At 39.4% G+C, this 15,062-nt stretch overlaps 1 protein-coding gene across 2 annotated transcripts; it reads left to right on the top strand.

Annotated features, from left to right (window-relative positions):
- The first annotated feature begins 8,629 nt into the window (after positions 1–8,629).
- LOC111841200 (fibroblast growth factor 3-like) lies at positions 8,630–15,058 on the top strand. Of its 2 annotated transcripts, none has more exons than XM_023806790.2 (4): positions 8,630–8,785; positions 10,813–11,009; positions 12,640–12,743; positions 13,850–15,058. In XM_023806790.2, exons 1-4 carry the CDS (start codon positions 8,709–8,711, stop codon positions 14,219–14,221), a joined length of 750 nt encoding a protein of 249 aa, XP_023662558.1. In that variant the 5' UTR covers positions 8,630–8,708; the 3' UTR covers positions 14,222–15,058. The 2 variants fall into 2 exon arrangements, with proteins under 2 accessions (XP_023662558.1, XP_023662568.1); XM_023806800.2 differs by lacking the exon at positions 8,630–8,785 and having other exon boundaries at positions 9,937–11,009; positions 13,850–13,986; positions 14,071–15,058.
- Positions 15,059–15,062: the final 4 nt, after the last annotated feature.

Below are 15,062 nucleotides of genomic sequence, written 5' to 3'. Positions count from 1 at the left end.
TTTAGCTAAAAAGCAGATTACGGTTCGCACCCTTTGCCCATCCATGAATTTGAACCAGCATTTTCTTTAGTCACACATCCGCTAATTTTAACCACTAAAGCATAGAGTCAATTCTGCAGAGGTTCTATTGATTTGAACTCATTTAATTACTAGCAGATCTTTGGGGCCCAGATGTGGTGATTGGAGTCAAAACCTGGAGATGCAGCAGATGAGTCAGGGACACCTGAAGAGGAGATATCTGACAGGGTTCTCCTGACCCTCAGGGAGAAAAATTAATTTGTAAACGGCGCACACTTTGAAAGAGGATCCTGCCTGGCACTGTGTGTGACCTGGGACTGTGACACGGTCGGCCCCTGGCTCTCTGGCTGCTCAGCCCATACACATAGTTCCTGTGAGGAGAAGCCTGGCTTCTGACCATGCAGGGGAGAGCACAGGAAATAGGTTACGTCTGGCTTAAGGAAGGCACAGTTCTCATTGGCTCTCAGCTTTTGTTCCACTGCTTTGCTCTCTCTCTCTGTCTCTCTCTCTCTCTCACACACACACACACAGACCTCTTTTTTGTTGAGCTTTAACCATATAAGTCCTTGATGTCCCACCCTCTAACTTTTCCCCCCTTTTGATTCCTTTTTCACCTGCACAGAGCCCTTTAAAAAGGGACAGAGAGAAAGAGGCAGCGAGAGATAGAGGGAGGGAGGGAGAGAGGGCGGGAGAGAGGGAGGGAGAGACGGGGGAGGGGGAGATTTGGTGTTGTCACATAAAACCTGTGTTTCTCAGCTTTCAAATATCTTATTGAATCTTTCGCAGCTTTGATATTTTAAGTAGGTATCACAACAAAGAGGCAACAAGTAGCTGGAAAGGTAATGCAGCATATTAAGGCTGCTAATGGCTTCAGTCCTCTTGAAGAGATCTGGCCGAAAGCAGAGAGACGTCCCCGGAGCCCTATTTAGTTTCGCAGGGGAAGGCTCACCTGGCCATGCCTACTGTGCAGACCTCTGCAGATAATCAGCAAAAGCTGGGCTGCTTGTTTGAGAGGAACGCAGAGCTCTGCCCACACTTTGTCTTTCCCAATGACTTTAGACAGACGCAATTTCAATTTCTCATCCTTGAATATGGAACCTGTTTTTTATTTTTACATGGTTTTGTTTTACATTAAAAGTCCTTACAGTTCTCCAGATTCCTCGCAGGATAAGGGTAACCTCTGACAGACACAGCATCCCTGTGGCACCACTGTTTCCCCATCTACCGGATGCTTTACCGCAACTGTACGTCGGAGAGATGTCACTGGCTCGTTGGTTCCGGTTCCATCTGGATCCACAGATTTCAGCTGGGAAGCATGTTGATTTTACCCCTCTGCATGGAGCTATGTGGGTTTCAGGGAAGCTGTCAGGTTCCTCCTGGAGATCATATATCTTTCCTGGTCAGCATGGGAACATTGATTGATGGCCTCTAAGGTCCCTTATTAAACTGCAATCTCAAGACGTTCGAGTGAAACATTACACATGGCCACAATTAGGTTTTTGACAAAGCAGCTTGTCGTCACATTGAGTAATGCTCAGCTGACTGATCTGGCAAATGCGAGGCTGCATGAGGAATGCATGTATACTCGCTGGCCCTGCATATCTTACACCTCACTGGGGTGGAGGAAACCACACATGTACTCACTGGCCTGGAGTATCTTTTACTTTAATGAGGTGGCCAGTGGGGACCAATGTAAAACACTTCAACGGAAGTGAGATTTTAATTTTTTAAAAATAATTCTTGATGTTTTGCATACATTTAGCATTCTGTGTATATGTTAATGACACATTTTTCAGTACTAAGGGGTACAATGTAACAGTCAAAGGTTTTCATAATTATCCATCACATTATTGAGACATTTGTAACACTACATATTTGCTATATTTCACTCAGATCAAAATCTCAGAAATTGTTGACCTTTCAGCCTCTTCGTCTTTCATCACCGAACATTCTCCTTCACCCGCCGACATGTAGAAAACTGCTTCGCTGTGGCGGCTGTGTCTTCAGACGTGGCACATGGGGTCTTTATGGAGGTATGCTAAACAGCACAGCACCAGACTTCCTCGGCGCGAGTAAACAGGGAGTGGAGGAGAGCGGGCGGCAGGCTGGGGAATGCTCTGCTTCTCATTAGGCTTTGTCCCAGGGCCTCGTTTGGGCCCAGGAGAAGCACTCCGCATGCTGAGGGTTACAAGCTGCTCCACACTCATTTTGTCTGTTCCCACTTTCTCCCAGTTGTTTTAGAGTGTAATGTAATTCACTGCAGAATAACTCGATACCCAAATATGTGGTGAAAATGATCACGTATGAAATTACGAGGTATGACTGCATTGTAGCTTTGTTTCCAGTATCTTTTACTCGTTGAAAGTGGTAATAGTGTTCTTGAAAATGTATAACCATCATCAGAAATGCTGTCATTGCTAGGCAATCTTTCGAGGAATTTACTATAAGCATCTTGAGTGCGAGCTTGCTGGGAATAATAAAACAGGGAAAAATGCATTAAAGATGGCCGTCATTGTATACAAAGACAATGTTTCGGGGCCTATTTTTTGGCTAAACTAACAACAGTTAAAGCCCTTAACCTCAGCAAAGGTCTGTTTCCATGCTGTGTCCTTGGTATCTCCTCAAAAAAAGTTACACAAAGCAAAGTATGTCCTAGAGATTGCTGAGGGGGCGAGATTCACACAGACAATAGCTTACGCCCACTCCATTTAGCCCAAACTTCATGTGTCACATCTTAACGAGCTCTCTGGTCATTAAGGTATGCGTCACTAACAAACAGGCACGCTTTCTCCAGGCAAAGTAGAACTATGACCCTCAAACTTGACTAACACTGCATGGTTGTGGTTTGAGACTCACATGCATCAATGTTGTGTGTATGGCTTCTACAATGACCAATGCTCATCCTGGGCTTTGAACGGCTGTTCAAAATAAATATTAAAACACATGTTTAACCATAAGAGCCACTACAAGCTGCTTAGAAACTAAAATAACAATTATGTGCTTAAACTAACCAACAAATACATCCATTATCACATTTATTCCTTTATGAAGAGCTTGTTATTCTCCAGGGTGGATATGAGCCAGCAAGTGCTTCACCATGGTAAAGCATGTGTGTGCACGCCTACAAAATCTAGAGTTACCACCCAGTTTGTCCACCCAGAAGCACCACGGGGAAGCTCATTCAGACTGAGTATCGTTCTGGTGACCAGAGCCTGCTTCGTGCTGAGCAGGATTTTGTAGACACTTGTAACCAGAGAGCTTGCTCTGAAGTCCTGAGCACTAGCCTCTAACTTTACAGTCCTGAGCCCCAGAACACCTGTTCATGGTCTGACTGACAAACAATCCCGTCATTATTCATCTGTGAATTGGGAAGCCATATCCTCCGGTCCCAGAGGCCTGACCACAACAAAGAGAGCTAAAATAAGATGCTGCTTTTTTCCACTATTATCTGAGCATCAATTAGCGCTAATTTTATGGCGGTAGCTTGTTGACTGGACTTCCCACTACAACACAGAACTCGCGACCATGCGGAGCAGAGTGTTCTGGTAGCTATGCAAAGAGTTAAAAGAGACAGGAACTGGTGTGAGCCATGAAGATTTTAGGTTTAACTTAAGTAATTGCATGAATCTGAAATTAAAAAATGTAAAACGTTCTTGATGCGTAGGACTGATTTTTATGGAATATGTTCAGGTAAGTCATTTATATAGTACTAGTTACATAAATAATTTTCACATTTCTAAACAAAATTTTAATACAAATAGCCCTAGTATAATATAATGTGGTAAAACTGAATTTAACTGATTGCCTTTAAATATAAAACAATAGACTCTCTAATATAAAATATAAACAGATATAAAAGTATTTGAGGAAATGGAAGAATGGATGGATGATGAAAGCTTTTATAAAAAGGTAGCAGAAGATGCACTTACAGGAAATGGGCTGAGACGAATAAAGAGTTGCACTTTCTAGTGGTGGCCTCTCCAAATTTCTGTGCATTCTTTAACTTATTAAGGCCTGCGGGGTGGGGGGGGGGGGAGGCTGTATTTTCAGCCCAGCCATCCTGCAAAGCCCATGATCCTTGTTAACAAGCCCTTTCCCCCCTAATATCTGGGATTCATTAGCATCCATTAGTCTTGGTGTGGTAGCATTTCCGACCATCTCTCGAATGGGTTGTAGCCAGATAAATCAGACTATAAACAGTAATTTTATCCGTCACATGTCAAACTCTGATATTCCTTCCTGTCAAATTATTTACATGTCACTGTATGTATGAATGTATGCATGCATGTGATTTAAAACGTATACATGAAATGTCAAATATATACAAAAAAATTTGATATAAAATGACTATACTGGAACTAAGTAACCAAATTCAATGTCATAATATATGCTGAAACATGTAAAAGTTAACACCACTTGCCTGGAAATTAAGTAAACAATAATCAAATGACACTTTCCTTATACAGCGCTGACTTAAATCTGTATTATATGTTAATATCTAATGTTTATTCAGAGCAGGATTCTGTTTTCAACTGCATATGAATATTGCATCAATAATAATGATGATGATAATAATAATAATAATAAGGAGAAGAAGAACTTTCTGAACATAATGAATAGGAATAAACTACCACACATGTGACAGAACCAACAAGGAACCTTGAGCCCTGAATCTCAAGACAGCCTCCTATCAACAGCTTAGCAATAAAACACGTGGCGTTAACACATATCTGTCCTGTCAGCTTAAAACCCCAGAAAGACATCAGCAAACACTGGTAAAGTGATAAGTACCTTTAAGACAGACATCTGTCAACAGTTTTCATGAAGCAGGCCACTAGGAGACTGCCTACTGGCTAGGCCAATGGAGCCTGTCACAGAGGCCCAGGCCATGAAAGCCATAGCTCCACAGTTGGTAGGCTGTGGTTCTTACTGTAAAGAGAGCTTAGCACATTTGATGTTATTCTGAAACTAAACAAAAGAAGTACAGAGCAGACAGTCTAATAGTTTGAGATCATGAATCATGTTCCTGTGATTGTTACTGAGTGTTTTACCCTTGAACAAAGAAACTGAATCTATTCATTATGTTGTATAACCACTCGTGTGAATAAATAAATGTCTAGGACAGCTGTGGCTATTGGAAGCGTTTCAGGTAGAGGGGTGTTTGTAAACAAATATGTGTGTTAAATCTGGCGCAATGCCAATTTCAGGTCATTAGGTGAGTGAAATCATGCAGAGCCGTGATCTTGAAAATCCCTTGACTAAGGGACTCTTAAAAAAAAACACACAGAGTGTTACTGGATCTAAATAACAAAGCCTTTTAGCCACTCTCAGCCTCTGCCTGATCTGGAACAAGTTTGTTGCTCCTTTCTACAAATCCCCATGACAGTGAAACAGTTCTCACACATTCTTGTTAAACAGGTGAGTCACTGGTGACCATTACATGTTGTGAAACAACTAATGCATTTTTTTTCCCAGCCAATTAAACTCACTTTATATCAGTTTGGTTTGATCTTTATTATGTAATTAACGGGAAGTGGTTTTTGGATTTTCAAAAATCTTTTTAAAAGCATTACATCGTCTGCATGACAACTTAAAAATGAAAGGAGCCTATTATAAAAAATAAATCATAAAAAAATAATTCAATTAGTGGCTGGATTTCCCATCCCCCACCAACCACACTGTAAGACAAACTAACATCATATGGAAGCACAATGAGTGCCAAGAAAAGGCCCAGTTAAGGTCCATATAAATGTCACTACAGTGTTTTCTAAAGAGAGCAGGGAACAATACGCATGGTGCCACTGCTTCTGGGCTATCCATCTTTTTAACTATAAATAAGTAGCTTTCTCATTCAAAAGCCCCTGCTGGGCACTCCAGCCCTGCGTCAAAGCCTTTATATTAAAGGGAAATTAGGTAACTTTGAGTTTCAAATGAGCCACCGACAGCTGCTGCGTCACTGTCACTCAGGCCCGCTTCAGGGCTGCGGTTCCATGACAGCGTACCCAGGACCAGGACCCCGTCACTATGGACGCATTACTGTGGACATCAGGGTGCCCACACAAGTCATAGGTACTTCACAGCCCCAGACGTCGCTGAATTTTATAACCTATATTTCTTATATTGTACTGTATATTGATTCATTTATTCTTCACAAGAAAGCCAATTTAATGTATTGTAATACCTGAATGAGTGTTCCACTTTTTTTTTTTTGCAATTTGAAAACTGTGGTTTTGGTACGGAACCATTACATGATAATAAATGTGGCAGTTAACCTTAGACTTTTATTTTAAATACTGATTTAAAGCGTACACTGACTGACTCTCTGACATATACATTTAAAGTCTTCTGATAAGTAGCATATTCCTGAGAACGCGATGCTTAAATCAAGTTATTTAAAGCTAACGTAAATCTATTTTTGACTAAAATATTCCTTTGTATAACGTATAATTCCCCTCAACATAAAGGGACTTTAAACAGTGTAAATTTCCAGTCTTCTCTCAAGAGATGTTTTTGCCTAACAGGTATCTCGGTTGCATTTACAAAAATAAATTACATTATTGTATCACATGGATTACATAATTTAGAAAAAAGTATCATATATATATATAAAAGATATAAAAGAATTATAATTGTATAATAGTAAATACTGTGTGCATTAGCATTACTAACGAAAATGCATGATCCAATATATGAGATTATTGTCGTATATTCATATATAGTAACTGCGCTGCGATACGTCTCGTTTGCGGTTTCCTATGTTGTTTTAGGAGACTGCACGCAGTAAGTGCGGTAAAAGGGTTAACGTTTCTTCACTGACCTTCTGAAATGGGGTATGGGAATGAAATGGTTGCCAATTTGTTTGCAACGCGTTCAAACTGTACGGGAGGTTCTTTCTGCCCTGACAAGCAGGTGAGATCAAAGTGAGGCAGGACAAAGGGGGCTCAGCAGCGATTTGTCAGGGGACGAAAGGCAGTCTCGTCTGGGAGAGTGGCTGCTGCCCGGCCGGGCCCTCAGATCACTAGCGCACTAAAGAAACCATGGCATGAGAAAAAACTACAGCAAAAAGGTTCAAAGGTCACTTTCATTTGGTTTGGATTATTGGAAGGAGGCAAGAAAAAAGAACCGATGTATACCAACCTTCATAATGACGGGCAGACCGTTTGTGCGCGCCATTTTCTAATGTAAATCAATTAAGGAATGCAGTGAAAGGTTTCCCATGTATCACATAAAACTGCAACATTCAATTACTAAGAACCTACTACAATTTAAATTCTACGAAAAATATTGTCCATGAATAAAATTAAAACTTAAAAGCTCTTTCCCAGCGACACTTAAAAAAAATCTTTTGTTTTACACGATACAAACACATTGCTGTCGTGTATACGATGTCACAGCTTTCACCCTCTTGCTCGCGTAATTTGCACTTAAAACCCGAAGATTACCTTGAGGTGAGCTCCTGCCGGAGTCAAAGCCACACGTCTCAACACCTTAATGGCTTTAAACTGCCGAGGGAGGGTGCATTTTACTGACAAACCACTCCCACTGGGGGATTAACAGGTATCATTAATCTTTACATTTTTTTTCTGGCCAGCTTCTGTTTATTATTTAACATGTAATTTAAGTCGGCCTAGCCTAATTTTTACATTGAATGGTACTCCATCGTTTCTCCGGAAAACATTGTGAATCACAGGTATAGACATTAAGGGCTGGTTTAAAAAAAGATTTTACCATTACTCAATGTATTATTTAGTGGATTGAACGCCTGTTATGCTAGTTTGTGATGTAAGGTTTGCCACGACGATGCGCTTCATTTTATAGAAAGATACATGAAGAACAATAGACCTATTTTTTTCTGAGTAACAGTTTAAAAATGTCCGTGAAGCCTCAACAGTCAGGCTGTCCAATTTGACGGCATTCCAATGTCCCAAATGTTTTTCTACCGTACTATAAATAAACAAGTACTTTGTAAAATCTTCGAACCAGGTAAGGTAAACTACAATAAAACTTAACACAATCACTCCAGCTCTCTTATTTAAATGATACATCAATAATAATAATGGACAAAAATCAGCTTTAGATATCCTAATTTTAAAATCGATTTTTTTAAACACGTATTGGGATCATGCATTAACGTATGTGCGACTGCTTATTTTCTTTGGCAATCTAAGTGTTTCAATTTCATGTCCATTAATGTAAGAAGCGCCATGTAACAGGTGATTATGGGTACAGTGAGATTACTGGTCACCTGTAGCAAATTATATATTTCCCGCCTTAAACGGTCATTCACATCCATTAAAATACAACTTAAAAGCCATTTTATTAGCCTGTCTTATAACTTGATAACTATAATGTTAAATATTGAGTGTGGTGATATGAAACAAGTCAACAAAATTGGAGATGATTCTACTGTTAATTACATGATTAAACATTCGATTTTATAATGATAATGTTTTTTCCCATCAAAGACATTTTCGAGACAGACAGAATTTACGAGGGTCACAGCCATTCTGCTCTCTAGGGCCGGACGAAATCAGACTGCTCTGATTATTACTGTGAAGCGTTGTGGGCGGCTATAGACCATAATTAAAATACTTCCAGAAAGAAACAGAAGACCACATCAAAAGTCCCACCCTCTGTCAGAATCAAACCACATTAAAAGAACTCCTTCAGAATCGGTCGCCAGAAAGCCTATGATATACATCACTTGGATGAAGTTTAACTGTGTTGTTGTCTCATTCGCCAAAGGGCAGAGGCGCATAAGTGAAGGGTAATACCCAAGTGGCACTGCCACCTTTTCTTTTCTCTAGTGAACTATGACACAGGAGAGATGCTTGATAAACTGCAAGCGGAGACAAATGCACTGCGCGTTTCTCAGAAGCATTGTAGCATAGCTTAATCACTGGTATAAAGCCAGAGGGCATAAGATTTGTAGATGATGGTGCTAATTATGAAAATGGTAACCATAATGCGACCAAGATGGAAGCAATTTAAGCAATAGTCGTTTGCGTGTTAGTCTTCCGCCCACGTGCTGCAACATACCCAGGGCTTTAATATTAAGAAAGGGATAGTCTGCAGCAGTATGCATTATCTTATTCTGCACAGAGTGGAGCCACAGGGCATCGTGTGTGGACTTACTGTAGGATTACATGAGCAAAGGCCGATACACTGGACCGAAGAAAACGTAGGCTATTTTACCATGTTCATTTTAATGGCGATGAGCTGTTGGGATAATATAACTCTGGTTTTGGCATTATATGAGTAAAATCGCATGTCGGCAATACCGTGGAATACAGTTCTCGGATACTTTTTTGATGCAGGTTTCGAGGATGCACCCGATCGGCTACGGTTTTAGAAACATCTCATTGGATAAAGAGTTTAAAAATGTATTCGTTTTTCTTTGGGTACTTTGTAGCTTGTTAAAATCGTATTTATTGTTTCCCCCTTCCCTTTTAACGTCTAAGAAACTCCATCGTACTGCAATGGGATGTAAAATTTCTTTATTTTAATGAAGCTGACTAAGAGGAAGTATCTCGTTACAGCAAGTTATGAAAGACTTGTCAGATGAATCGATCTTTACTTTCTACTGGTCTTTCTTTATATTATGTGTATTTGAAATTGAGTTGTAAAGGCGATTATGTCATTTCTGTATATAGATAAGGCAGTTCACTTCTTAAAATACGTATGGGCTATAACAGGCCGGATGTTTTAGCGTATCAATACAACGTCTCTAAATAGAGAATAGTGGTGGTTACATGTAGCGTGTACATTGGCCTGCTTAAAGTCATTGCGCGATATTAATTGAAAGTATACGACGTTGTGATCGCATCGGTATGGAAAAAATATTTTGGAATATTATTTTCTAGCTACAGTGAACAAACGTGTGCTGGAATCATGATCTTTTCATTTTTAACAGCCTTCTTTGTTATTATCCATATGAATGCTTTAAGAATAATAAAACGTTTAATATGTATATGTTATGAATGAGCCCCCAAAACTGTATACTATGTTTTGTATGTGCATCTTTACGAGACACATATGCAAATCGCTTCATTTTATAATTGTGTAGCGTTAGTTGGCACGTTGTGCCTAAGCATTGATTGTGACAGACCAGGGGAATGTCCATGGCGAAGCGCACAGTGTATAATTTTCCAATGTATAATTGGCCTTTTGGGTCTTTCAAAAGGAGAGCGCAGAAGAAACTCTGCCCTCAGAAGGCTCGCTCTTTGTGATGCGGTTTTCCGCAATAAGCCACTGTGTGTAATGCTGTGTAATTTTATCTGTGCTGCACTCTCATAGTTCACACAAGACTGATACCTTGCCTCCCTTCTCCTTTGTATCAATTGGTCGGAGTTCAGCCCATTGTTGCTGGAAGGTTCTTTTATTTCTGAGCATCAACGAAATCTCACGATAGCCTCCTTGTGAAATTCACTGGCTTTTTCCAGCATGCCGACTACTTGGAGAGCAAATGGGACCCAAGAACGGCAGCACGACTAATCCTCGTTTGTTTCACTTCGCTGGCCTTAATCGATGATCGCGGGTTTACAAGATCGCTACAAATAAAGGGAAGAGATCCGGACAGATAAAACTGGCACTGTTTCGTAAGATGGATCATTATTCTTTTTTGCCGAGCCTGAGGCAATAAGACTTTTTTAATGGGACCCCTTGTGTCAGTTTTCTGTTTTCTTGCACAAAGACTAAGATTTTCGGCCATGCCACAATGGTTATAATTCTGGTCTTGTTGTTGCTGAGTTTCTTGGATCCCAGTAATCAGGAATTGTCTTCGAGGCTAACTAGGACATCCAGGGCGCCTTGTGCCAAAGGCCAGGCGTGTGACCCAAGGCAGCGGAGAGATGCTGGGGGACGCGGTGGAGTCTACGAGCACCTCGGTGGAGCACCAAGACACAGAAAGCTGTACTGTGCAACAAAGTATCATTTGCAAATACACCCCAATGGGAAGATAGACGGATCTCTTGAAGAAAACAATCCATTTAGTAAGTAGATTTCACTAATAACGTGGTTGCTGTTTAATATTGTTCGTTTTACTGAGAATAGTAGCTAAACTTCCAAGTTACTATAATTTCGTGATATCGCTAATGTCATAAGACAGCATTCTCCTACGTAGCTGTCGCATTGGTAATGTACTATGTACCTATTTCGTTTTATCTATTTATTTATTTATTTATTTACTTACTTACTTATTTATTTATTGATAAAAGAAGAATTTTCCAGACTTACGAAAATAGCAACTTTGTTTCCGCATTTATTAATCATTATAACATCGATATAATAGATTGTATTGATATAATATCTCTAAATTATAAATGAGTATTCCTACTATTTCATTACAGTGGGCAGCAAATGCCATTTTAATCCACCTCGCAGCCCCAGAACGATAAAATGAAATACTGTTTTGGAATTTATACCTGCCTCTGATAAAAACTGGTGAGAAGTTCGTTTGTTACTAATTACTGAAACAAAATATTAGTGAAAGAAACCAAGACACGTTATGTGAAACTCTAAAGCTGGAAAAGCTTACCGGCTTGCCGTGAAAGTAACTGAAAATTCAAACAGATGTACAATATATGGTAATCTGCGAATGACACTGTACGTAATTATTAAAACATATCTTATCAGCGGAGATTTTCTTCCGTCACTTCCTCACGGAATGACACATATCATATTGAAGACATGATGAAACATGTCAGTTTATTTGTTATAAATGTCATTTTACGTAGTTCATTATTTAAAATTATTAACTAGCACATTGTCTAATCTATTAACGTGTTAGCCTACTTTTCAAGCTCTCCTATCCGGTTGCAGAAAGCCGACCAACCAAATCATAAAACTGTTTCAATTCAGTTTTCTTCTGCGTACGCAGTATTCTAGGTAGATTAAACCGGTTACATTCAGAAACGTGATATTTGTACAATTTTTTTTCTAGTTGCCGCTGCAGTGCTTCACGTCCCGGCTTGATAATTTCCTGTGGTCCATTTACTTTTTTGATTAAATGATTTTTCTCTTGATTAATAACATCACAATATATTGAATTAATAATTATTTGGTATTAAACTGGTCAAAATTAATAAAATGTAAAAAACTACAAAAGAAACTGCCCGAAATTTATAAACGCTATCTTATTTTGTGCAGAACCAGGTAAATTCTTGGTCTGTCTAGTTGAAATTTCAGTAACATAAAAAATCTTAGTCACCTTTATCAAGATATAACCCAGCTTACTTTTAAATCGACAAATGCATGCCGACTTTCCAATCGCACTTTAAACGGATCCGTCCTTATTCCTTACACCCCCCCTAATTCATTCAAGCAGCAACGCGCGTTTTTATAGACACGTTCAGCTCTACGTGGGTGACTGTTGTTATAGGGTTATAGGTTTATAGGGGTCAGAATTCGTCTCCATCGACTTCCGGTGAAATTACCATTATTATTGCGCATGACCAATAAACACTTTAACCGCAGTCACTGAGAGGAGTGCAGTTACGTTAGAACTAAGTAACTGCGATTTTCATTATGGTGTTTGCTGTAATTGTCGACATTCTCTGTGATCTCTGTGAGTATTGTTTTCACGGGAAATATATTAACACAATATTTTGAATTTCTTCTAAGGTATCTTGGAGATCACAGCCGTTGACGTCGGTGTGGTGGCAATAAAGGGTCTATTTTCGGGGAGATATCTGGCCATGAACAAGAAAGGACGACTCTATGCTTCGGTAAGTTTTAAGTAGTATCTTTGACACCGGATCCACATATGTTGGGGTGGGGTGGGGTGGGGTGGGGGGGGCAAGACTAGATTTGTTTTTCCATTTCACGTTTAAAATGCATTGTTTTGGTATTATTATTATTATTATTATTATTATTATTATTATTATTACTACTACTACTACTATTTAAGATATATTCATTTCATGGTTTAGTGTCTTAAGTTTTTTGACAATTAAACTTAGACCTACAGTTGCACAAACAGTACTCAATTTATTGAAAAATATAAAAAGTACATGTAATTACAGTTAAGATTATTGATAATATGACATATTCACAAGAAGGTAACAATGCATTATAAATGAACTGACAATCGGTTTTTGACTGGATTATAGTTTCTGGGAAAAGGGCCATTTAAAGTAAATCAATCTTTAACTGGTGTTTTTGGCTTATTACTTCTTCTACAAGAATACACTAAGGATCATTTAACCCAGTTTTCAGTTCAAATAGTTTGCTGACAGCAGGAATTGTCAGTTGTATTTTGATGCCTCCAGAAGCAAGTGATCCATGCACCCAACTTCCAATCATTTATCTTGGCCAGAACCACGGGAGGGCCTGGAACCTATCCCTGCCCGCAAAGGGGCACAGGGCTGGAAAACCTCCTGAATAGGACACTAATCTATTGCAGCACACATAAACTCATGCTATTACAGCCATACAGTATGGATGATCAGGAGGTGGCAGTTAGGGAAAATGCATGTGTTTGGAATTTGAAGGAAAGCTGGAACATGTAAAGGCCATGCAAACTCCACACACATGAAGTAGTGACTCGTGAAGCAAATGTGCCGCCCATCAAGCCACTCTAAAGTTACATATGCTATATTCAAGGCTTTGACTGCACATTGATAATTGCTATTCACACTATGTCATTTAACTTCATTTCCATTCATTCTGCTTCTCTGACAATTGGTTTGCTTTGTTGATCCAGGCTATGTGGTATGGGAATATGTAAAAGAATAGCTAAATATAGCAGATAAGAATCGATGAGAAGATCCTTGGTGTTCTGATATTCTTATTGATTGTTTTTGCTGACAAAAACTACTTTATTTTGCTATAGGAAGTGTTCAACCAGGAATGTGAATTTGTGGAACGGATCCATGAGCTGGGATACAATACCTATGCCTCCAGATACTATCGGACATCTCCGCCTTCAGCTAGTGCCGGCAAACAGCGGGCCAGTGCAGAAAGACTATGGTATGTGTCAATCAATGGAAAAGGTCGGCCACGTAGAGGCTTCAAGACCCGGCGGACAGAAAAAGCTTCTCTTTTTCTACCAAGGGTACTGGGCAACAAGGACCATGAGATGGTGCACCTTTTTCACACGAGCCAGAAATACAGAGAGAACCTTCTAAGGCCTGCCGGGAGAGCAGAGCGTAGACGCCGTAGGCACAGGCTCGCCGCTGGCAAGGCGAAGGAGACAGAGGACTGAAAACAGGCATCATGGGTAATGTGGTCCTCCAGTAGCTCACCAACAAGTGCTTGGCAACAAGAACAACAGACTGAGCCAAAGAGAGGAAAACATAGAGCGCTGGAGAAGGTGTGACGATTGCAGTGGGACATGCTTGTGACCCCACTACCATAAATATTCAAAATTATGTTAAAAGGTTTTGGATTTTCCATGTAGGTATTTTTACCGTGAGAAGCCTATCAGTTGTTTCCAGAATCTTTGCTGTACTTTTAATAGTAAATATTGATGTATATATGTGTATCATAGTTTTCTATTTCATTCTTGCTTCAGATATGTCTAATGTACAAATCTGTTGTTTGACATGGAGTTCACACATGTGCTTAGGCTGTGTCATATTACAGTTAAATATACACCCATGAGGATAGCGTACAGTAAAGCACTTTTTCTTTCTAACACAAGTTTAAAAAGGAAAAACATGGGAAAATATGAGGTACAAATGTATTTATTATGTGATAGTCTACTGTCCTTGAACTGCAAAAGGTCACATTGTATATTTACTAAAGTTATGCATATTTATTGTTTTCTTTAGGTTTTAAGTTATTGATGACATGCAGTTCTTTTGGTTTCCACTGATGGTTTAATATAAAAAGATTGATGTCTGTGTATCAGTGTCCCAATAGAGTAGGCATTTCTGTGTATCCACAGGGAGTTGGAGTGTGGAAGGGAAAACATATTGTGTTACACCAAATTAAGTGTCATTGCTTATCTGAAAAAAATGCACGTAATGACAGGAATATTTATGTATGAATACTATTAAAATTAAACTGTACTACGAGGAATTAATTATTACAACATAATTACT

The sequence above is a fragment of the Paramormyrops kingsleyae genome, chromosome 11 (assembly GCF_048594095.1).
Source record: "Paramormyrops kingsleyae isolate MSU_618 chromosome 11, PKINGS_0.4, whole genome shotgun sequence".
Taxonomy (NCBI): Eukaryota; Metazoa; Chordata; class Actinopteri; order Osteoglossiformes; family Mormyridae; genus Paramormyrops; species Paramormyrops kingsleyae.
This window is presented reverse-complemented; position numbering and strand designations above follow the sequence as displayed.